This window comes from Cyprinus carpio, chromosome A9 (assembly GCF_018340385.1).
Source record: "Cyprinus carpio isolate SPL01 chromosome A9, ASM1834038v1, whole genome shotgun sequence".
NCBI lineage: Eukaryota > Metazoa > Chordata > Actinopteri > Cypriniformes > Cyprinidae > Cyprinus > Cyprinus carpio.
Window position 1 is genome coordinate 10,577,133 of NC_056580.1, and position 21,413 is coordinate 10,598,545.

General features: G+C 37.7%; 2 protein-coding genes across 9 annotated transcripts; one reads left to right on the forward strand and one right to left on the reverse strand.

The window, feature by feature from the left end:
• Positions 1 to 2,072: 2,072 nt before the first annotated feature.
• On the forward strand, positions 2,073 to 11,498 carry LOC109095908 (ankyrin repeat and zinc finger domain-containing protein 1-like). Of its 7 annotated transcripts, none has more exons than XM_042763446.1 (16): positions 2,073 to 2,189; positions 2,496 to 2,661; positions 2,748 to 2,842; positions 4,343 to 4,445; positions 4,546 to 4,748; positions 5,778 to 5,884; positions 5,975 to 6,128; positions 6,251 to 6,473; positions 6,559 to 6,657; positions 9,169 to 9,327; positions 9,418 to 9,567; positions 9,802 to 10,090; positions 10,213 to 10,324; positions 10,805 to 10,972; positions 11,047 to 11,117; positions 11,253 to 11,498. In XM_042763446.1, the coding sequence occupies exons 2-16, from the start codon at positions 2,529 to 2,531 to the stop codon at positions 11,374 to 11,376; spliced, it is 2,190 nt and encodes a 729-aa protein (XP_042619380.1). In that variant the 5' UTR covers positions 2,073 to 2,189; positions 2,496 to 2,528; the 3' UTR covers positions 11,377 to 11,498. The 7 variants fall into 7 exon arrangements, with proteins under 7 accessions (XP_042619380.1, XP_042619377.1, XP_042619382.1 ...); XM_042763443.1 differs by having other exon boundaries at positions 2,099 to 2,217; XM_042763448.1 differs by having other exon boundaries at positions 2,099 to 2,217; positions 9,805 to 10,090.
• Positions 11,499 to 12,126: 628 nt separating this feature from the next.
• On the reverse strand, positions 12,127 to 19,536 carry LOC109095696 (beta-galactosidase-like). Of its 2 annotated transcripts, none has more exons than XM_042763451.1 (16): positions 19,254 to 19,536; positions 18,760 to 18,926; positions 18,520 to 18,670; positions 17,343 to 17,403; positions 17,166 to 17,260; positions 16,585 to 16,765; positions 16,189 to 16,247; positions 15,977 to 16,098; positions 15,786 to 15,826; positions 15,570 to 15,688; positions 15,314 to 15,388; positions 15,138 to 15,227; positions 14,194 to 14,307; positions 12,891 to 13,022; positions 12,585 to 12,800; positions 12,127 to 12,477 (listed from the first exon to the last, which is right to left on the reverse strand). In XM_042763451.1, the coding sequence occupies exons 1-16, from the start codon at positions 19,314 to 19,316 to the stop codon at positions 12,274 to 12,276; spliced, it is 1,890 nt and encodes a 629-aa protein (XP_042619385.1). In that variant the 5' UTR covers positions 19,317 to 19,536; the 3' UTR covers positions 12,127 to 12,273. The 2 variants fall into 2 exon arrangements, with proteins under 2 accessions (XP_042619385.1, XP_042619386.1); XM_042763452.1 differs by having other exon boundaries at positions 18,760 to 18,922; positions 19,254 to 19,532.
• Between the last annotated feature and the right edge of the window lie 1,877 nt (positions 19,537 to 21,413).

A 21,413-nucleotide genomic window follows, 5' to 3' on the forward strand; every position in this document is an offset into this window, starting at 1 on the left:
AGCTTCCTGTTACATAATGTTTACTCTCAGTGGCCAACCAAATTTGTGTTTGTCTTTGCTGTTTTTAATTAACACATGCGCTTACACATACTTACCCACTATTTTCATGCTATGATATCGGTGTTTTTATTTAGTTGGTAAAACGTTACCGCCCGAACAGGGACTTGAACCCACCGCGATTACATTCTATAAATGTTAGTTCATTCAGACTTTTCACTGTAATGTTTCAAAACTGAACTCCAGCCGCAATTATGTTCTATTGCTTGGCTGTTATGGAGACCCCATCAAAACTCTCCAAACATCTCCTTTCAGGACGATAAAGAAATAACTTACAGGCGAGACTCGCGGCCACGTGTGTGCTGCTTACTTACACATTATTTAGCAAGTCAAATGTACAAATGCTACGCTTCACGTGAACAAAACTGAACTACAGCTTACTAAAGACGAGCTGGAGCAAGTAAACAAAGACGTTAACAATGGTGATTAATAAAAACTGAACTACAGCTTACTAAAGACGAGCTGGAGCAAGTAAACAAAGACGTTAACAATGGTGATTAATACTTATACCATTATTATCTGTCTGAAATGAAGATTCGCCATGAGCTATTTATATTTGTAACGTAAACGTAGTAGGAAAATCATAGGATGGCATCATTTTACCTCATGAAATAATAAAATCAAAGTTTAATGGTGTACAAAACATGTAATTATTTAGCTGCATGCATCAGGGTTGCAGATGGCCTTTCTTCTGCAGACACGAAGCAGCTTCTGTTAATATTACTGTAGCAGAGAGGATGATGATGATGGTCCAGAGATGGATGAGGGCTTGTGGAATGCATTGCTTTAACTGGACACTCTCATGCATGAGAAGAAAAGCCTTGCCAATCAGCTAGAAGAATTCATTTTATCTTGGTGAGACTATCCAGATAAAGTGCTCAACTACCCGCTGTCTGTGGTTCTGTTGATCAGTGGTCCTACCAAAATATGCTGTCTTCTTTTTCCTAAAACTGTTTTTTGGGGGTTTATTTATTCAGGAGAATAACTTATGTGATAAATGAGCACATTAGATATTCTCCTGAATAAATAAACTCAAGAAAATTACTATAGGAGGGTAACCTGAATGGTGAAAATAAAAAATTTGGAAATTGAATTTTCATCTGTTTCCAAGAATTTAGATAAAGACTTTGCCCATGTTAATGGGAGCTTGCTATAATTATTTATTTCATGATTAAAGCATGGACGATATTTTGTGACAGCACCGCAGAGTCAGAGCGAGCTCTTCTGAGAAGTCTGCGGGAGGAGGAGCATAATCTGAAGGTCAAACGTGAGCAGCTGAGGAAATCAGACGCTTCTGCAAACACACAGGAAGGTACAGCAAGTCGTAACCTCTTGTTAGAATTTTGCCGTCTGTAGGTAAAGGCCATGCAAAAATAATGCTGCTGATATTCAACTGGTCTCAATTTCCAGTTTTGCATGAAAACCATGTTCATCCAACCAGAGTGAGTAGCAGTGAGAAAAAGAGGAACACGGAAGTGAACACTGCATCAGAAAATGCTACCTTTTATTTATTTATTTATTTTAGTACAAGCTGCAATAAATATGGAAAAGTAAAGTGATTTTTGTGTATTTTATTATTTGATTTAAACAATCGAAATATATTCATTGGCGGTTCATTGGTAGTCTCACTACTGAATAAAGTGTAAAGATTCAAAAGATTGTCCTCTGGCAATGATGAATTCAAACAGACACACCTCCAGGGTGAAATTCAAAGAAAATGTAAAAAAAAAAAATACTTCTCTGGAAATGTTTCTTCTGTAAAACTCTGGGACAGTATTTTTGTGTGTGAAGAGCCATATGCAAATATATATGAAAACTGAATACATCTAATGGGGGATAGTAAAAGATATGCTGCCAATTTAATATAAATAAATATTTTACAGAAAATAGAGCCAATTAATGCTCACACAGTTACTTACATTAAATATATTTTCACAGTTATATCTTAAGTAAAAATGATACAATTACAAGGATATCAATCATCATATTTGGAAGTCCTTGGCATCAAGAGTCTTCATCAAATCGCGCTGTAGTTTTCTGACACTTGTCGGCCACCGTAGAGTACAAAAAACGCGTTTACTGTAATATGATTCACTTCAGTTTTACTCGGACTGAAAATATCAAATCAAACCGTAAGTGACCGATGCTTTTGCCATTAAGGTAAATATATACATTTACATTGATCACTGACAGTTAAGTGAGCTGAATTTGAGCGTTTAGCACAGCATCTTTATCAGGCTTAACTTACTCTAGCAGGGAAGCAGCTGTCAGATTGAGACAAACATGGACATTGCTTCGCTTTTATCGCCAGTCCCGATATTGAATGTTAAGTGTTATGAGTAAAGCTCACGTTTTTGTAAAACTCTCTCACCCTGTTTATCTGTCATGATGTCACCCTTCTCCCTCTGATACTCGCGTGTGTGTGTGTGTGTGTTTAGTAGGTAGCGGTGGTTTATTTTGTCGGCTGCACGATGTCTTCACCGGAGCAGCGGTGTGTGTTCTCTCTGTGTGCGGATGAGAGTGTGATCGCTGGCCTCAGAGAGGTGTCTGGACTGCTGGGTCATCCCGAACCTCCCCAGCCCTCTGCTACTGCGTCCGGTGAGGGTAAGAGAGCCAGACTGGCTGCTCTGATGAGATGACACACTGCTGCTGATCACTTCTTAATACCGCACTCTTCATTACACGCACAGATGTCGGCTCAAGCACGACTGCGTCCGCCGGTGAGGTGTCAGACCGGATGTTCTGCTCGGCCTGTCGGTGTCCCTTTGAGAGTCGAGAGGAGCAGGTACTGTAGGGTCAACCCTGATGAGTAATTCATTACAGTGCTGATAAGATCAATTTAAGTCTGAGTTTGTAGTAGAACCTTTAAAGGGATACTCCTTAAAGAGTTATAAGCCATGAACCAAACCCACCAGCTACGAGGTGAATCACATTATACAAACTTTGATTTGAAGCAAGAATACATTCGAATATAAGACAAAAAATAAAGGCATGCACACTGATAGCTTCAACAAAAGTATATCCTCCTGGGACCCAGGCATAGCCTTTTGTTCTCTGTAGAGGACATTATATTTTGGTGAATTTCTCTGAGACTATACTGTACATGCCACAGTTGCCAATAAAGCGACTGATATTGACAGAATGAACTTATAAATAAAAATTAAAAATAATCAGAATATGACTTTGTTACGAAACAGGGCTTCTGTAGAGGACACCAGGATAAACAGCATTATGGTAAAACCCAATATATTCTTATGAAAATGTTATTACTCCCATTATTACACTTCTTTTTTCATTATGGTTTGCCCCAAGAACACATTAATACTGTATGCAAATTAGATGCAATGTATAGATACATTGTACAGAATGGGAAAACCCATTTATGGTAATTTTACGCACATATTCCATAAAGTACACTTACAGTCGTATATAAAATCATTCTGTTATATCTCTCATAACATAGTTGAGATTTAGCTTTGTACAAAGTTTGGCTTAAAAATAACCTAAAAACTGATTGGTGAATTAAAAAATAAAGCATTGTTTTTGGAAAAGGGAAGTCGTGGCCTAACGGTCAGAGTGTTGGACTTGCAACCCAAGGGTTGTGAGTTCGAGGCTCGGGCCGGCAGGAATTGTGGGTGGGGGGTGAGTGAATGTACAGCGCTCTCTCCACCTTCAAACCACGACTGAGGTGCCCTTGAGCAATATTCACCGAACCCCCAACTGCTCCCCGGGCGCCGCAGCATAAATGGCTGCCCACTGCTCTCATAACACAGTTGTGTGTTTGCTGTGTGTGTGCAAAGTTTGGGTTAAAAACGAATTCCGAGTATGGGTTACCATACTTGGCTGTATGTCACGTCACTTTAACTATCAAAAAATAAAGCATTGTTTTTGCCTATACATGCCTTTTTCATGTCTGTTTATTTATTTATTTATTTGAATAACTTAGTCCTGACATCCTCTACAAATGACATCAAATGAAATATGAATAAAATATTTTGTTTTTCTCCATTTGTTTCTTATGCTCCATTTTTTTTAATGACATTAAAAAAAATCACAAAACTTTATATATTTTTTATTTATTTTTTTTGGTTCTCAGGAGAATATACCATCAATCAATGTTGATGCTGCTCTTTTCCTTACAGGGTGACCAAAAAGCAACATAAAGTACCATAAAAGTAGTCCAAAGTACTACTGTGCTATTCTTCTGAAGTCATGTCATAGCTTTGTATAAAGGGATAGAAAGACATTTAATGTGTATGTTAATTCAGCCCCAGTCTTTTATCAGATGGAGCACTACAAACTTGACTGGCACCGTTTCAACCTGAGACAGCGGCTGGAAGGAAGATCAGTGGTCACAGTGGAGGAGTTTGAGAAGAAGACTGGCACAGGTAGAGTCATGTATGCTCATATGACCTCACTGAGAAACTGGTTTATGTTTGCATAAGCGTAATTTTTGCATACTCTTCCTGTCTGCCTTTCTGTTAACAGGCGATATTTCAAGCATTTCGGGCTCAGACTCAGACAGTTCAGACAGTGAGGAAGGGGATCTTGGAGATGAAGTGGGCCCTGAAGAGACAGACAGTGCTCTGGACACAGTTCAGTCCACACGTCGACTTTCTACAAAAGTGGTCTTTCAAAACATGCAGGGACAGTACCTGTCATTGTATCACTGTGTTCTGCAAAGCAAGAAAGTGAGTAAATCTATCCATCATTTCTCAGATTTGTTCGTCTGTGCCTAAATAAACCCCTCTTTGGCCAAGAAGAATCCCCACTTAACAGATTATTCTCAGAGAGATTTTTAATGATGGGGTTATATATTTTGAGATTTATTTTGCATTTATTGTTTAGAGCAGTTGAGTAGAAAAAGAAAAAAAATAGACATGAAAAAATAATAACTATTGCATTTTATAAAATAATGACCTTTCCGCAGTTTGCTTTCTGATTGGTGGAAGCACATTTTCTTGTAGCATCTCTCATACTAGATTATGTACTGGAGTGTCTTTGCAGTTCAAGATCAAATTGTGTTGTTTTGAAATACCTGAATTTTATTTTCTATAGAGTTCTGCAGGGAAATAATTTTTTGTTGGCCGTCCTGGAGGTTAGCTTCACCATGGTACCCTTGACAAAAAAAAAACCAATAGGATTTTCCTCTTGTCATTTGGACTATTCCAGAAAATAAGTTCTGTGACTAACAGTGGTGTGTTTTGTTCATCAAGATAATCAATAATTTTTTTATTTGAAGCCTAAATACATTCTCTAGAGGTAAAAAGCTAAAATTATACAGTAAGTTAGGCTATAAATGAACTACACCATGATAACGCTTTCAGTCAAGTTTGAGTGAGAATAGAGAGTGTGAGGTTAAACAAGGCTGTGAAAGCGGACTAGTTAGTATATGAGTTTTCCTGTTTGGTGTGATTTTGGTGACATTTAATGCCCCATTAGTCCTATTTAGCCACTTGTTAGCAACCACCTTTTCACATAAAAGCTTAAAAAAATGAATCACAATTAAGTGTCGTAGAATAGTACGTGAAAATATCTTGAGCTTGTGTTAGGCACGCAGACCTTATTTAAGGCATTTAACCAAAACCCCAATCAAAAGACACATTGACTTTAGGACAATAGAACCAGAAGGTCAGAAATGCTAACTCATTTCCACGTTTTAAGCCATTCCTGCAGCACTCTCTTCTTTCAGTCTCATCTAATTCTGTTGTCATACTCAGGACAATGAGGAAGACTTGGTTTCCTCTTTACTGAAAATATCAAACAACACTATTTGGGTCATTCTGATGACTGGTGGTGGACACTTTGCTGGAGTAGTCTTTAAGGGGTCAGTGAAAAGTTCAGACGTTTGTCTATAACTGCAAATATTTCAGAGTTATTTAAATGCTATTCCCTAATTGATTTGTCTGACACATAGAAAAGAGATTCTGCAGCATAAGACGTTCCATCGATACACGGTGAGAGCGAAGCGAGGGACTGCTCAGGGACTGAGGGACTCTCAGAACCACAGCCACAGGCCTAAATCAGCAGGGGCGGCCCTCAGACGTTACAATGAGGCAGCGCTGCTCAAGGTATGTTCCTCCAACTGCATTCTGAATTTCAATCCTTTGTTATATATAAAAACTTAAAACACTGACTTTCTAAATTCATGAGGTTGGAATTGTTTTTGATGTACATGTCCTTTTTTAACCAGGATATTCACGATCTTCTAGAAAGCTGGGCTGAGTATTTGAAGGAGGCAAGTGCCATCTTCCTCCGAGCACCAAGTTACAATAAGACCATATTTTTTGGAGGTCGCAGAGCACCACTGGACAAAAAAGATCAAAGAGTCCGTGTACTTCCTTTCGCCACACGTAGAGCAACATTTAGTGAAATACAGAGAGTCTTTGATCTTCTCTCAACTGTACATGTTTATCGTAAGTTGAGATTTGCTACCATGTAATATATATATTTAAATCTTTTAATTTCTTCCCTTCAATATATATGTCTTTTACATTCCAGAAAAGGACACTGAAATCTCTAGTATTTTCAGTCCTTCGAAGAGAGTGTGGAAGAAGAAAATTCCTAAACCTGTTAGTCATCCAGTCCCAAACACCAATGGTGCGTCTGAACCACTGATCAATAATAGAGAACTGGATTGCTCATGATGACATAAAAGTGAAGCCACCGCGCCACCATATTGATATTTCCTAGTATTCCCATACATTCTATTGTACATCTGTTCACTGTGTATATAATTATGTTGTTATATTGTTTTTATTTGTGCAGTAGGCTAACTGCAATGTTTTAACAATGATTTCATCAACAGAATGCATTTTGAAACTGTATGATGGCCTAATGGAGGTCATCATAAAGCTAGGATCTCTGTTTCAGTCTGGGGTGGGGTTTTGGAAGGAGGAAACCCTGGACCAAAGGAGCAGGCCCCGGCTAGGAAAAGCCATCAATCATGAGTACTTCCACCTGCTCAACCACCAAAAAAGTAACAACCCATAACCTGAGCCAATGATGGCCTAATGGAGGTCATCATAAAGCTAGGATCTCTGTTTCAGTCTGGGGTGGGTGATGCCGAAACTCTGGATGGCCAGAGACCAGCTAAAGAGTAACAAGGGATAACCTGATGAAGAACAGAGAGATTGAACCCTGTCCCGTTTCTCTTGACGACCAACCATTCTTCTGCTCTGTTTTCCCTTTTTAAAGGGACACTCCACCCCAAAATTAACATTTGTCATTAATCACTTACCCCATGTCGTTCCAAACCTGTAAAAGCTTCGTTCATCTTCTTTCATCAATGTAAGATATTTTGGATGTTAACCGGGAGGCTTGTGACTGTCCCATAGACTGCTAAATAAAATACACTGTCAAAGTCCAGAAAAGTATGAAAAGCTTTGTCAGAATAGTCCATCTGCCATCAGTGGTTCAACCTTAACGTTATGAAGTGACGACAATACTTTTTGTATGTGAATAAAACAAAAATAATGACTTTATTCAACAATTTGTCTCCTCTGTGTGACTCCACATCAGCGTAGCACCATTTTGGAGAATCTGAGCTGTATGCAGCCAGCTTACGCTCTTCTGTGACTTTCATATTTTTCTGGACCTTAACAGTGTAACTTACTTGGCAGTCTATGGGACAGTCACAAAACTAAAAGTAAAGTAACCCTTTAACAAAAAGCATGTATAGCCAGTGCATTTGGAGAAACGACACAACTCATGCATTCTGACCCAACGATTAATGACAAAATTTTTATTTTGGGATAGAGTATCCCTTTAAGGACATCACATTTGGTGGAGAATGCGGGCATAGAAGTCAACACTTAAGCGGTGACAAAACTAGACCCAGAGAAGGACAGAATGGAAGCTGCCATTAATGCTTTGCTGACCAGTCATGCCAAACAGAGGGAGGAACTATGTGCCCTTAGGGAGTCAGTTAAAACAATAGGTTAAGTCATGTTCAAAACCAGAGCCACCGTAGACCCAGGGAGGGTCCTCACTAAGCAGACTCCAGATGATGATGTCAAAGCCTACCTAGAGGTATTTAAGAGAACTGCAGTCAGAGAGAAATGGCCTGAAGCAGAGCCTGAAACACACTTGGCAACCTTTTTTACAACCTTTTTTGACAGGGGAAGCCCAAAGAGCCTGTCAAGATCTGCTTGATGATGATTATGTGAATTTAAAGAAGGCCATCTTGGCCTACTATGGGCATAGCCTCCCCACTTGTGCCCAACATTTCCATTCATGGACTTTTTATCCAACCCAATCAGTGAGACCTCAGCTATATCGACCCGACTGGGAAAGGCCTGGCTCACTACAGGGGAAAGCGCCACCCCAGATTTGAGGATCCCAATGCTAGACCATTGCATCCGCTCCCTGCCAGCTGAGGCAAAGCACTATGCAGTGCAAACCAGTCCTATGGGCATTGAGACTCTGACAGCCTTATGTGCTGTTCTCCATCAGGGAAATACCACAGTGCTCCACAGGATTTTCCCCATTTGAACTCCTCTACGGACGATGGCCAAGAGGGATGATGGATATTGCCAAAGAGGTCTGGGAGAACCAACCATCGCTTTGTGATGAAACATGTGAAACACATCTTCATTTCAGGCTGCAAAACAACAAAATTATATTTTAAAGGGGGGTTCCGAGTGATTCTTTTCTAAAGCCACTGTATATGTTCATGTTTAATATTTCCTGTATAATTATGTACAAAAAGAAATATATTTTATCTTGGATACCTGAGTTGGCAGTGTGCAGCTGACACACCCACCTAAACTATTTCAATATATCACGTATCCTGCATGAAAAGACACATAAACATTGCAGATAACATACTGTATAAAGTAACAATTAATTTACAAACATGTATCTTAAAAAACAATCCTGTGTGACTGATAGGCTTCAGGTCGGGTGATTTTATGTCTGTCAAATGATGCTCTCTGCTGGTAGGGAATAGTAAGATGACTGCTCAAACACTTCTGATGGCTTCACCTCCAAATGTTAGTTTAGAATGCCATGAAAGATCCAGACATTACATGGATCAGTGGTCTGAACCCTGACTGTGTCTTAAATGCTGTTTCTCAAAATGTACTTATTTAAAGGCTGTTTTGTGGTCAGTGCCTGCAGAGGGAGAAGAGGTTAAAGAAGAAAGTTCAGGGGAAGAAGACCCAGGAACGTTAGAGATGGTGGAGGTGACACTGGGAACTCTGGACCTCAGAGAACATGAGATCCTGCCTAATAAGAAGAAAAGAAGGAAAAGGAAAGAGAAGAGAGAAAGTAAAGACCTTTGCAAAACAAAAGGAAAATGCTTTTAGTAAAGATAGAGAAGTTTAGTAAAAATGTCCTGTTTTTTTCTTGTGTCTTCAGATTCAAGCAACTTGGAAATAACTGAAGAAAAGGCAAATTATGAAATACTGGAAGAAGGTAAACTGGAATGTGAAGATGACTCTAAAGAGATGCAGAGAAAGTCAAAGAGCAGGAGGAAACCCAAAGGCAAAAAACGCCAGCCAGAAGAAGGTAAAACACTGATATTGGAGCCAACAGTCAACTCACAGTTCGCCATTAATAAAATGTTTCTGAGCAGCAAATCAGCATATTAGAATTAATTATGAAGTATCATGTGACACTGAAGACTGGAGAAAAATTTAACTAAAACACAAAAGGAACAATACACAAAAATTAAAAAATAATTAAAATAAATTTAAATATAACACAGTTATTTTATTTTAAATTTAATTTTTTTCTCTTTTTAGGAATTGGATGTGTCTCTGGAATATAGTTTGAGGGATGCTCTCTACACAGCCTGTAAAACAGGGGACATCCAATCATTATGCACCCTCCTGCAACTACCAGAGGACCAGGGAGAGGAAAAGGGCAAAAGAGAGAGAAACGCCAAAGAGAATCCTACCTCAAGGGTTTCATGTCTTCTCAACAAGCCCATAGACTCAGCAGGCTTTACTTTACTGCATGTGGCATCAGCAGCTGGACAGAGTTCAGTCATCAGACTGTTAATGGATGAAGGGAGTGATCCAGCTAACAAGTAACCACATACAGAATCATTGCAACAATCAATTAGCAGCAATTAAATTGTACTGCATGGATAAGCTTTCATGTAGCCAGATGGATTGTTCAATTCTAAATAGTGGCCAATGTCTTTTTCAGGGATAAGAAAGGACAGACTCCATATGGAGTTGCTCCAGAAAAAGATACGCGCAACACATTCAGAAAATACATGGCCGAACACCCTCATAAGTATGACTACACTAAAGCACAGGTAAACACATCTTCATCACAGTAACAAAACCTTCATATTCATGGCAAAACAACAACAAAAAATAAACAGTGAAAGTCAGAGACCACAAATAAAAATGATTCTATTTTTCCCTTTAAAATATATATTTTTTTAAAGCACATTAAAAACATTTATAAAATCTATTTACTAAAAGAGATGCAGATAAAAAGGTTTAATGTGTCATTAAATTTTATTTGGCTAGTGGTTTCAGACCTGCACTAAATACAAAGGTTTAATAATTTTTTCATATATATTTTTTTTAAATTAATTTATTTCATCACATTACTATTTTATATCAAAAAAAAATATTTTTTTTTTTTATATATTTCAAAATATTTTTTTTTAGGTTTAAATAAATAGTTTTTTTGAAAACCTTTGTATGCACAGCTGCCTTGTCTTTGCAATCTAAAGTTATATATCTGTCACTTACAGCTATATTATTTTTGCTTTAATGTGTTTAAGGTGCCTGGACCACTGACTGAAGAAATTGAGTCCAAAAAGGCAGAGAAGAAAAAAGCCCAAAAAGCAGCACGGAAACAGAGAGAGAAAGAGCAAAAAGAAGAGAAACTCCAGAAACAGCAAGAAGAGGAGGAAAGGAGGAGGTTCATAGCTCTTAGTGACAGAGAGAAGGTGACAACTTAATTTCTTCCTCTTACGTGGAAGAGCTCTTGTGATTGGCTGATTATGTTTCTGATGTCACACAGCGAGCTCTGGCTGCAGAGAGGAGATTGGCTGAACATATGGCCCAAACCGGAGTAACACTCACCACCATTAGGTATTACCTTTTATTATGTAATAATATCTCTATGGCGATATATCTGTCCTTTTATGTTAGTCATGTTTAAAGGAATAGTTCATCCAAGTATAAGTTTTGTAATCATAATTCATTACCATAAAAATATTTTTAAAGGAGATGCTTTCAGTGTGGAGAGTCGTTACTGGGGAAGATTCCTTTTGAATATCTGGACTACTCTTTCTGTACGCCTCGCTGTGTCCAAGCCCACCGCAAAGCCAATGCTGCCGCCCGACCCTGACCTCTCACTTCCTGCCACACAGTATTAGAGGCGAAGGTGTACTGCCATATTGTGGACATATTTCATCTCACATGATCTGAGAGTTGATTGGATTTTACAATAAACATATATTATGGATTTAATTTGGAAATAACAAGACTATGAAAGTTTAATACCTGGAATAGGAGAAGCGAATGATTTAATAAGCCATGAATGATTTACAGAAATCCTGAATTTCTGTAATTGAACATAGTTTAACTGAGGACACAACTCAGGACACAGACCAACCACTGTGATTCAAAAAAAATCTATATCTTCATCTATACTTGAAATTATATAATGGCTCATTAAAAATCACAGCTAATTCAGAACTGTTAAGTAAAATCATGGTGTGTTTTGTGTTTGAAAATGCAAAACTATGGGGAATTTGCAAACGTTTGGTAAAAATGATGTTAAAGTTTATTCTTCCACATTGTTTGGCAGCTGCGGCAGTTTTAGGTTGTACAAATACAGTTTCTTGCTTGAAATCATCATTGATATGATTCTTTTGGTGTATTATTGTTTCCAGACTAGCAGGATTTATCATAAAGAACAAAAGGTATATGGTTGACAGCACAAAATGCTGAAATGTTGTTGAAATGTTATGAGACTGAAATTAAAATAATATTCTTTTGAATCAGAGTAACTTTAATGCGCATCAAGGTCTTGACTTCTTAGATTCGTCAGTAAGAAAATTAACTTAAGCATCTTGGTATGGATTTTTTTTTTAGCATTTTTACCATTTCTTAAGAAATAAACTGACCAGTAAATTGGGCAAATGTGGCAAAAATGACAGTGTATTATTATGCATTATGGTATTTCTTTGTAATACTTGCAGAACAGCGAGAGGCCTTTGACTGGCACTGTTAGAGTCTATGATCATGTCTTCTGTCCAGGGCTGTTCAGCTGAGGCCGGTCCATAAACAGGATTCTTCTGTGTGACGGAGCTCTTTCCAGCTCTAGCACTGTGATGTTGTTTGGCTGAGTGGCACTAAGAAAAGGTCCGGGGACATAAAGCGTCTGTTGTGGGCCCCTCTGGGGCCAATACCTTCCCAAGTTCACTCCATTTACCCACACCTGACCCTAAAAGAGAAAAACAGAATTACACAAAACTGGCATGTATATGCACTTAAGTCTCAAACAATAACAAATACTAGATATTCTTCATAATACAAAAAAATGCACCTCACCTTAGTCCATCCATTAAGTTTTACAAAAGTGTCCCATGCGAGGCCTGTAGGCTTCAAGGTTCCTGAGTAGATCATTGGTCCGTCTCCTGCTTCCATCCCTGACCCTGAGTGACCCGCCTGCAGCCAGCCATTGGCTACTGCAGTGTCAATGTCCAGTGGGTAGATTGACCAATCGGTGAGCACGTCATTGCCCAAAATGAGGTTACCCAAGAGACCCTGAAAAAAAGGTTTTAAATTCTTTATTCACTAATGGAATTTAATGAATATTAGCAAATCTTTAATAATGCCATATTTAGTGCATCTTGCCTTATTATCATTGATATAACTTCCAAAATTGACCCTGCCCATGTTCTCCACGATTATGTCCAACTGATCCCCTTGTTGTCCCGTAACGTTCATCACCAGTGCAGTGTCCCTCTCCATAAGCCCCTTGTACACCTGCTCACAGACAAGTTTCAATCTAAACAGTCTTTTCTGGCAAACATCTGTCATCAAACAAAACCACAGTTAATATGAGAGTTAAATATAGCCCCTAAATAAACCATTAAACACTGGCTAATCCATTTGATCATGTAAACTGAAGTGACCAGCAGTTTGGTTTTGTGAGATCAGCAGTACTGGTTTTTGTTGAAGGAACAGAAAATGACAATTTTTAATTTGGTCTGCAAATAAGGCAATGCACTGAGGAGTAGCTGTGTTTTGACTGACAAGGTCCACAATCAACTTACATATGACATATGCCCCATAACAACAGAATATCAACTTAACAATACAAAAAAATAAACTAACATATCACAATGAATTTAAGGTATGATGACATGCTATACTTTGTAAATAAATAGAATATAAATTACCAAACTTTCATTTAATATATTGTACCTATGTATAATACAGGATTATTATAGTTAACTAAACCCATAAAACCATTTTCGTTACTTAAAATAAACGTTAATTGAAATAAAATAAATTATTGAAAAACTTATTTCAGCTAGTTGCCAAGGCACCGTTTCTCATTTTCATTTAGTTTTGATGTACTAAAATTACTAAATAATGTACTGAAACTGAAATAATTAACAACTATATAGACTACACGTTAAAAACACACAAACACACCAAAAACCAAAAACCAAAAACAAAAAAACAAAAAAAAAACTGGAGTTTATAAAGACATTTATCACTTTTTTTATTATTTTTTTCTCCATCTCATTCTCCAACTCATTCCCAGATTCATTCACATTGTTTTTTTTTATTAGTTTTTTTGTTTTTGTTTTCTCCATCTCATGCTTGGATTCATTTCCAGTGTTTTGCATGTGGTTGCTGGTGTCGAATGGCTGAGTTTTGCAGCAAGGGGGCTTGTCATATGATTTCAACATGGTTCCCCCGTTGTACCCACTTCATGTGGAATAAAGCTGATACGTCTTCATGTGACAATTTTAAATAACAAAATGTTATTCCTTTCACCAGTGTTAAAAAAAAAAAAACAGTGCATCTTTAAGCTGCAAACGGTGGTTTTATACACCAGTGTTAATACACACTGTTATAGTGTCTGACTAACCATAATGAGAACAAAACATTGTGTTAGCATGACCCAAACAAGTGGTTTGCTCACCCCATTCACAGAGACATATGCACGATCATGGATGCCATTGAGGGGCGAGATGAGAGGGGTCGGCTCGGGAACATTCCGTGGCAGTGTCGTTCGGTAAAGCATGGAGCCATAGTACTGCACACAGTTGACATAACACAAGCTCAGACCTGCTATTACACTTAACTAAGACCAGCCTCCAAAGCCCAAACCATATATCCACATCTATAGCCATTTATGAGGAATTAAAACATTGGCCTTTATTGGCTGGCGAAACACAACAACATAAAACATTACTAATCATAATTACATTCTGCATGTAATGTTCATGGACGGTATTAAAGGGTTACTCCACCCCAAAATAAAAAAATTCTGTCATTAATCACTTACCCCCATGTCGTTCCAAACCTGTAGAAGCTTAGTTCGTCTTCGGAACACAATTTAAGATATTTTGGTTGAAAACAGGGAGGCTTGAGACTGTCCCATAGACTGCTAAGCAAGTTACACTGTCAAGGTCCAGAAAAGTATGAAAGACATCGTCAGAATACTCCATCTGCCATCAGTGATTCAACTGTAACGTTATAAAGCAACGCCAATACTGTTTGTAAGCTAAGAAAACAAAAATAACGACTTTATTGAACAATTCCTTTGTCAACGGTCTCCTCTGTGTCTCTCCATATCACCACCATATGCTGCGTACGCTTCATAACTTTACGGTTGAATCACTGATGGCAGATGGAATATTCTGACGATGGCTTTCATACTTTTCTGGACCTTAACAGTGTACTTTTACTTGGCAGTCTATGAGACAGTCACAAGCCTCCCGGTTTTCATCCAAAATATCTTAAATTGTGTTCCGAAGATGAACAAAGCTTTTAGGAGTTTGGAGCGACATGGGGGTATGTAAGTAATGGCAAAATTTTCTTTTTGGCGTGGAGTATCCCTTTAAGTTCTTTTAAATATCATACCTGTTTAATCTCCTCAAACGTCAAAGGATATTGAGATTGTACTGGACCTTGAGGTGACAGCGTATCCAACAAGCTGCTAATGTTGCCAACCTATGAAAGAACATAGGAACAGAGTAAGATGGTTTGTATGGACAAGAAATCTTGCAAATGAGTTTTGCTATGTGAAATGTCCATACCTTCTGAAGTGTAACAAAGCCATAAGCGAACTTTGGGGTGGCTGGTGGCATGGGACCAACTGGAATATCACGAAACTGAAAACAAACACATTATTATTTCAATAAAACAGAAGTCTGTTTTGTGATTCAAAAGGTGCTGCTAACAAATACTAGCTAGTATGGGTGAGCTAGTATACCAACTAATACTTCCCTGTAAACTGGATATTGTCATAAATGTATACATGTACATTCAGAGTTACTGTATGTATGCTCTTACATTCTTAATGACATCTCTGATGGCAAGCAGTTTGTCAGTGGGGTCTCCTGCCTCTGATAAAGGTGCATTGTAATCATAACTGGTCACCACAGACCGAAACCTGGTATCATGATCCGCTCCTATGAGTGATAACATTACATTCACACATTAAGATGACTGCATTAACAGATATCGTCAGTGAAATGGGAACGGGTATACTGAGATAGCAAGATTTACCATTCCAGTAGCCAAAGTTTGTTCCTCCCTCAAACATGTACCTGTGATTTGAAGAAAGCCCTTTCAGTTGGATTATTGTGATACATCAGTACAGTACAGCAAAGTTTTAATATTAACTAGGTATTTTAGTTTAAATAATCTAATGAACCAAATGGCTTTATACTTATTATCCTAAAGAAAGCATTACTTACATGTTCACACTGGCACCCATGGACAACATCTCTCCAAGCATTTTGCTCACTTTGACAGTGTCCACAGATGCATGTTTGTCACCCCAGTGATCCAACCAGCCTGTATAGAACTCAGAATTCACCTGAAATCATCACACATCAATTACTGCCAAATCCTACAGCTCGAGAAATAGAGACACAAACAATCAATAAACGAATGCTCTCTTACTTACCAATGGGCCTTTAGGCTCAAACCTTCTTTGTCGGATGAAGGCTGCAGTAATATTGGTGTCTGAAGGGGAAAAGAAGTTACAGTCTCAATAGCGTCACTTGGACTTTGTGTGACTTTTCAGATGCAAGTTTGAGTATTTACTATATTTTTTAAAGCTACAAATGAGAAATGACAAATATTTAAAGAGAGGTTGAGATCGACCCATATTTAAAAAACTGATACTGATTATTTTATTAAGGGTCTAATAAACTGGCATGCAGAAACTTTTGAAAGATGTATAATTCAATTGTTGTATTTTAGCATATGCATACATGGTCTAAAACCCTAGTTAAAACATCTTAACAACACTGCACAGGTCAGTACAATTTAGACACCACTGATTTCATTTTGACCTTACCTGTGCCAAAGTCTATAGTGGCGTACAGGCCCTCAAGTGTGCCACAGATCATCTCTTTATCCGTGTTCCCATCTGTAGTGAAGAGAATGACGTCCTCCCCCAGGAACAAACGGAACAGATTGTGAAGATGCCGCATGTAGTTGTAATCACAGGCGAAGTAACTGCCATATTCATTTTCCACCTGATAAGAGAAAACATGCACAAAATATTCACACTTGGAGAGCCATACTTGTCTATACACTGTAAAGCACTGTTTACATATCAGCACCATTCATAATTACTATGTAGGGGCTCTACAAAACATGAGCGCCAGTCACGGTGATTAGTACTTTGTTATTATTGCATAGTCAGTAAATATTATTTTACATTCGTCTCTGGGTGGAGCAGCATGGTGGTTAAATATCTCAGCTGGTAATGAAACGATTGTAGTTTCTAACCCAGCTGCCAACAGTGTGTCCTTGAGAATGCCACACCAGGTTCATCCAGGGGGACTGACCCATTCATCTGAGGACGCTGCATTGGACAAATGTGTCTGGTAATGCTCGTACATTTACTTACTAAATGTTAGCCCGATTTTTTACCTGCACACTGATAATATTTCCTCCATTCTGATAAAGCCACGGTCTCATCTTAGTGAGTAGCACACCAAACCAGACACTTGTTGCCTTCAAATACTCTGAAATAGACAAACACAACCATTAAAGAGCGATCTGGCCTATGTGAAGTCATGTCTGACACAGACGTAACATACTGTATACCTGTGTCAGCTGAACGAAGGATGATGTTTGGCTTTTGAAGCAACCAGGCAGGCAAACCACCCTATCAGACAGATAAGAACCCACAATTTACAACTCCCAAAATAACAATAACTAACCCCCCCACCCCCCACCCCCAAAAAAGAAAAGAAAAATCTGTTATTAAAATTATTTACTCATGTATATGGTTTTCAAAACCAGAATGATTTTCTTTCTTCTGAGGAATACAAAAGGAGATGTTTAACAGAGTGTACATGCTGCTCTTTACCATATAATGAAAAGTGAATGGTGACCAGGGTCTGTCAAGGCCCAGAAATGACCAAAAATATTTGACTTATTGATTTTGATTTGTGTACTATTGACAAAGTTTTCTTAAGGCTGGAATACACTAAATGACTTTTGCACAGATCTTTGCCCCAGTTTACAGTCTGGAGAAAAGTCTGCAGATTTTTGGCAGCCAGAGTTTACATATTTCACAGAAAATTGTAAATTGCGTTGTGTATGAAGGGCACAGACTTATAGCTTCAGACTATTCAGATGAAATCATCCAGTCAAAGAACATTAAGTGATTGATATTTTGAGCCAATTTTAGAACACATATTTATTTCATTTTTCATGCATCTCCTAGCAATGAGGCACATTTTTTGGCTTAAGTTCAGAAATGACATGAAAGTCTGCTAGTGAGTGATCCTCAGTCATTTAGTGTAGATACCTATTTTTTCCTTTGTAACCAATTACAAAGTCAACAAATATATGTCTACTGTTTTGAAACCTGTTCAGATTTATTTTGTATTCCAGCCTTTAAGCAATAAGGCAGATCAAGAATTTTTTCCTGAAGTCAAACCTATTGTACAAGCTGTATAAACTGCTTTCATGTCATTTTTAGATCTTTACTATGCCAGGTGACTTTCACTGTATGGAAAAGAACAGCGTGAACATTCTACTAAAGAACTTATTTTGTGTTCTATGGAAGAAATAAAGTTATATAGGTTTAGAACGCCATAAGGGTGAGCACAAGTAAACAAAGTATAACTTTGGATGAACTGTTTCTTTAAAAACACTCCTCGAAGAGTCATATTCTCATAATCACATATAGCGATACATGACACCTATTGGCCTATTTTAAAATATCACATTTCAAACACATTCAAATTTAGCAACATGAGGAAGTGACAGTCACCATTTCCCATTCTGCACAGATGTACGGCCCTGGTCGCAGGATGACTAACAGCCCTGTCTGATTGGCCAGGTTCAAGAAGTACTCAAGATCTCTGTCTCCTGCAAAGTTGAACACACCCTGCAGCGTCTCATGGAAGTTCCACGGCACATACCTGCATGAAAGCAAACAAAATATTTTTGGCAAGATGTGTAATTTAAGTGTGTACATTAAGTGTTTGCACTGGTGCTCTGTTCGACGTACACCTGAATAGCATTGAGTCCAGTCATGTACATCTTGAGCAGCCTGTCCTTCCAATATTCCCGAGGGATGCGGGAGTAGTGGATGCTTCCTGAGATGTACTGAAATGGTTTTCCATCCTTTCGGAAGCAGTTGTTCTTGTAGTCGATGGAAAATGAGCGTGAATCTGCCAAAACAGAAAAGTCATGTAGTTAAAAATGTGCAGGGTGTTGTACTGGGTGCATAAGAATATTCTTCATATTATAGAGATTGCATGCACAATGAGCATAATTAAAATAAAAATTCAAATTCACTATATACATTTTAATTACTTTAACAAGCTTAAAATAACTTTTTTAAATTTTCCTGATGTTTCAAAGTTTCTATGACAATTGGGAAAGCTGTCACATGAATTTGGCTATTATTTCTATAAATATTAAATACATGTCAGGATGGTATCAACTAATTAATCACAATTTGCAGAGGTGAAAATCGTGCACTTTGAATGATGTACTTACCAACACAAAAATGATTGGCAACAAGCACAGACTTAGCAAAACGAAAGTAATTAGTGGCTTCATCTCTAAATCAAACGGATAACACTCCTCCGTTTTACATTATGACAGCAGCGCGTGATTGTAACGTGTCAGGAAATAATATTACAACTGCTCAAACTTTTCTGTTCTGTCATTTTGCACAAAGTAGTCCACTTTCACAGTTCAATAGATTTGCAGCGTTTCTCCTCTTTGAACATGACGGTCATGTGATTGTATTCTGTTAATAATAATCTGGGTCCTAAAGTCCGCCTGGACAGGTCTAAACATATGTCTATGGGTCTAAACGTCTGTTCGGCACTGGCATAAAGTGGGCTTGACGTTGGACATTCGATATTTGCAAATTTAGGGACCGTCTCTAAAGTTACAAGCGAAACTACTATACACTTCTCTAACGTCAATAGCAAGCAAGGAGAATGACTAAAAGTCATGAAAACAACGGTTAACTGTTCATCCAGGTGTCAACTATAATGCACACCTTTTATATTTTTAATAATTATTCAAATAAACTGTAAATCATATGTAAAATATTGCTACTTTTCATTAACAAATGAGCCCAAATGTAAAACAAAATTAACAACAATATTTCACATTTGGTATTTACAGTTTATTTGAATAATTATGAAAATTATGAAAAAATGAATGTGTGCATTATAGCTGACACCTAGATGAACACTTTACAGTATGTTTTATGAAAGTGAGTCATTCTGTTCAAATTCTATTGAGCTTCAAATTATGGCATATTTTACATTTGAGCCCATTCGGTAATGAAAAGTAGCAATTTTTACATATGATTTACAGTTTATTTGAATAATTATGAAAAATATAAAAGGTGTGCATTATAGTTGACACATAGATGAACACTTTACGTATGTTTTATGAAAGTGAGTCATTCTGTTCAAATGCTATTGAGCTTCAAATTTGTGTTTAAGTCCATTCGGTAATGAAAAGTAGCAATTGTTTTCCATATGATTTACAGTTTATTTTAATAATTATCAAAAAATATAAAAGGTGTGCATTATAGTTGACATATGGATGAACAGTTAACAGTTGTTTTCATGACTTTTAGTCATTCTCCTTGCATGCTATTGACGTTAGAGAAGTGTATAGTAGTTTCGCATGTAACTTTAGAGACGGTCCCTAGATTTGCGAACGTCAAGCCAATTTTATGCCAGTCATTTCGGCGATTAATTGAGCCCTTTTTCATCATCTATAATAAACCAGATTGTTACTAACAAACCAAAACGGGTGATAACCATTGTTTAATGTGTCCCATTCACTATTTTGTGTTTAAATTAATTTCAGACAATAAAGGCAACTCAGGACTGACTTTCTTATATAGATAATAAACTACCTTGGATGTGCACTTTTGATTGTATGTTGTTAAATGTCTTGAATGGTTGGCCTCAGACACTCACTCAGAGGCGCTACAGGACAGAAGACTGATGTAGCGTTCATTCATGTGCTCTATGGCGCCCTCTAATGAAAGCCTGCTTTAAGTGCGGTCTAAACTTTGTACTGTATAGTCAGCAATCCCACATTTATGTTCTGTGTAATCTGTCTCAGTTGCAATACTAATGCTTATTTGTGTTATGTTGTATATGTTAGCACTATATCAATGCTACATGTAACTATCACTAGAGTGACTTCTATAGTGAAAGGAAAAAAAAGTTTATATTTGAAAGACCATAGATTATATACATACAAATGCAGCATAAATAAAGTTTACTCAGTTCAATATAAAGAGACATTTGTCATTTATAACAACATCGCCAGATGAATGTTTCCTTCTGCCACTTTAATGGGAGCAGGTGGGCTGGTGAAGTGACTTGTCACCAGTTTTTACTTGTGTTACATGATTGTGGATGTTTACTGTTTGTAAAGAGTGGCTGATCCAGTGGCGTTGACACATACGCCACAGCACAGCCATTGTTTGACACCATCTGCTGAACACCATAAAGAGGTACACTGCACAGAATGAGGAAGAATTCAAAGACAATGCATAGAATTTGTACTTGAAAAGGAGGGCAGATGCTGTCATTTAAAATAGATTTACAGATTGCTCCCAAGTTCCCATAAAGTGTGTACTGGAGGGTAAACGACCCCTTATGTGAGGAGAGCAAG

Bases quoted from the DNA above. Each gene is read 5' to 3' on its own strand.
- LOC109095696 (XM_042763451.1), bottom strand. From the start codon at position 19,316: ATGAAGCCACTAATTACTTTCGTTTTGCTAAGTCTGTGCTTGTTGCCA. The intron at 16,248-16,584 runs GTAAGGTCAAAA...TTTCCCCTTCAG, and splicing joins CACTATAGACTTTGGCACAG to ACACCAATATTACTGCAGCC. The intron at 15,389-15,569 runs GTAAGAGCATAC...GTTTGTTTTCAG, and splicing joins TCAGAGATGTCATTAAGAAT to TTTCGTGATATTCCAGTTGG.
- LOC109095908 (XM_042763446.1), top strand. From the start codon at position 2,529: ATGTCTTCACCGGAGCAGCGGTGTGTGTTCTCTCTGTGTGCGGATGAG. The intron at 2,843-4,342 runs GTACTGTAGGGT...GTCTTTTATCAG, and splicing joins TTGAGAGTCGAGAGGAGCAG to ATGGAGCACTACAAACTTGA. The intron at 9,568-9,801 runs GTAAAACACTGA...TTTTCTCTTTTT, and splicing joins AAAACGCCAGCCAGAAGAAG to AGGAATTGGATGTGTCTCTG.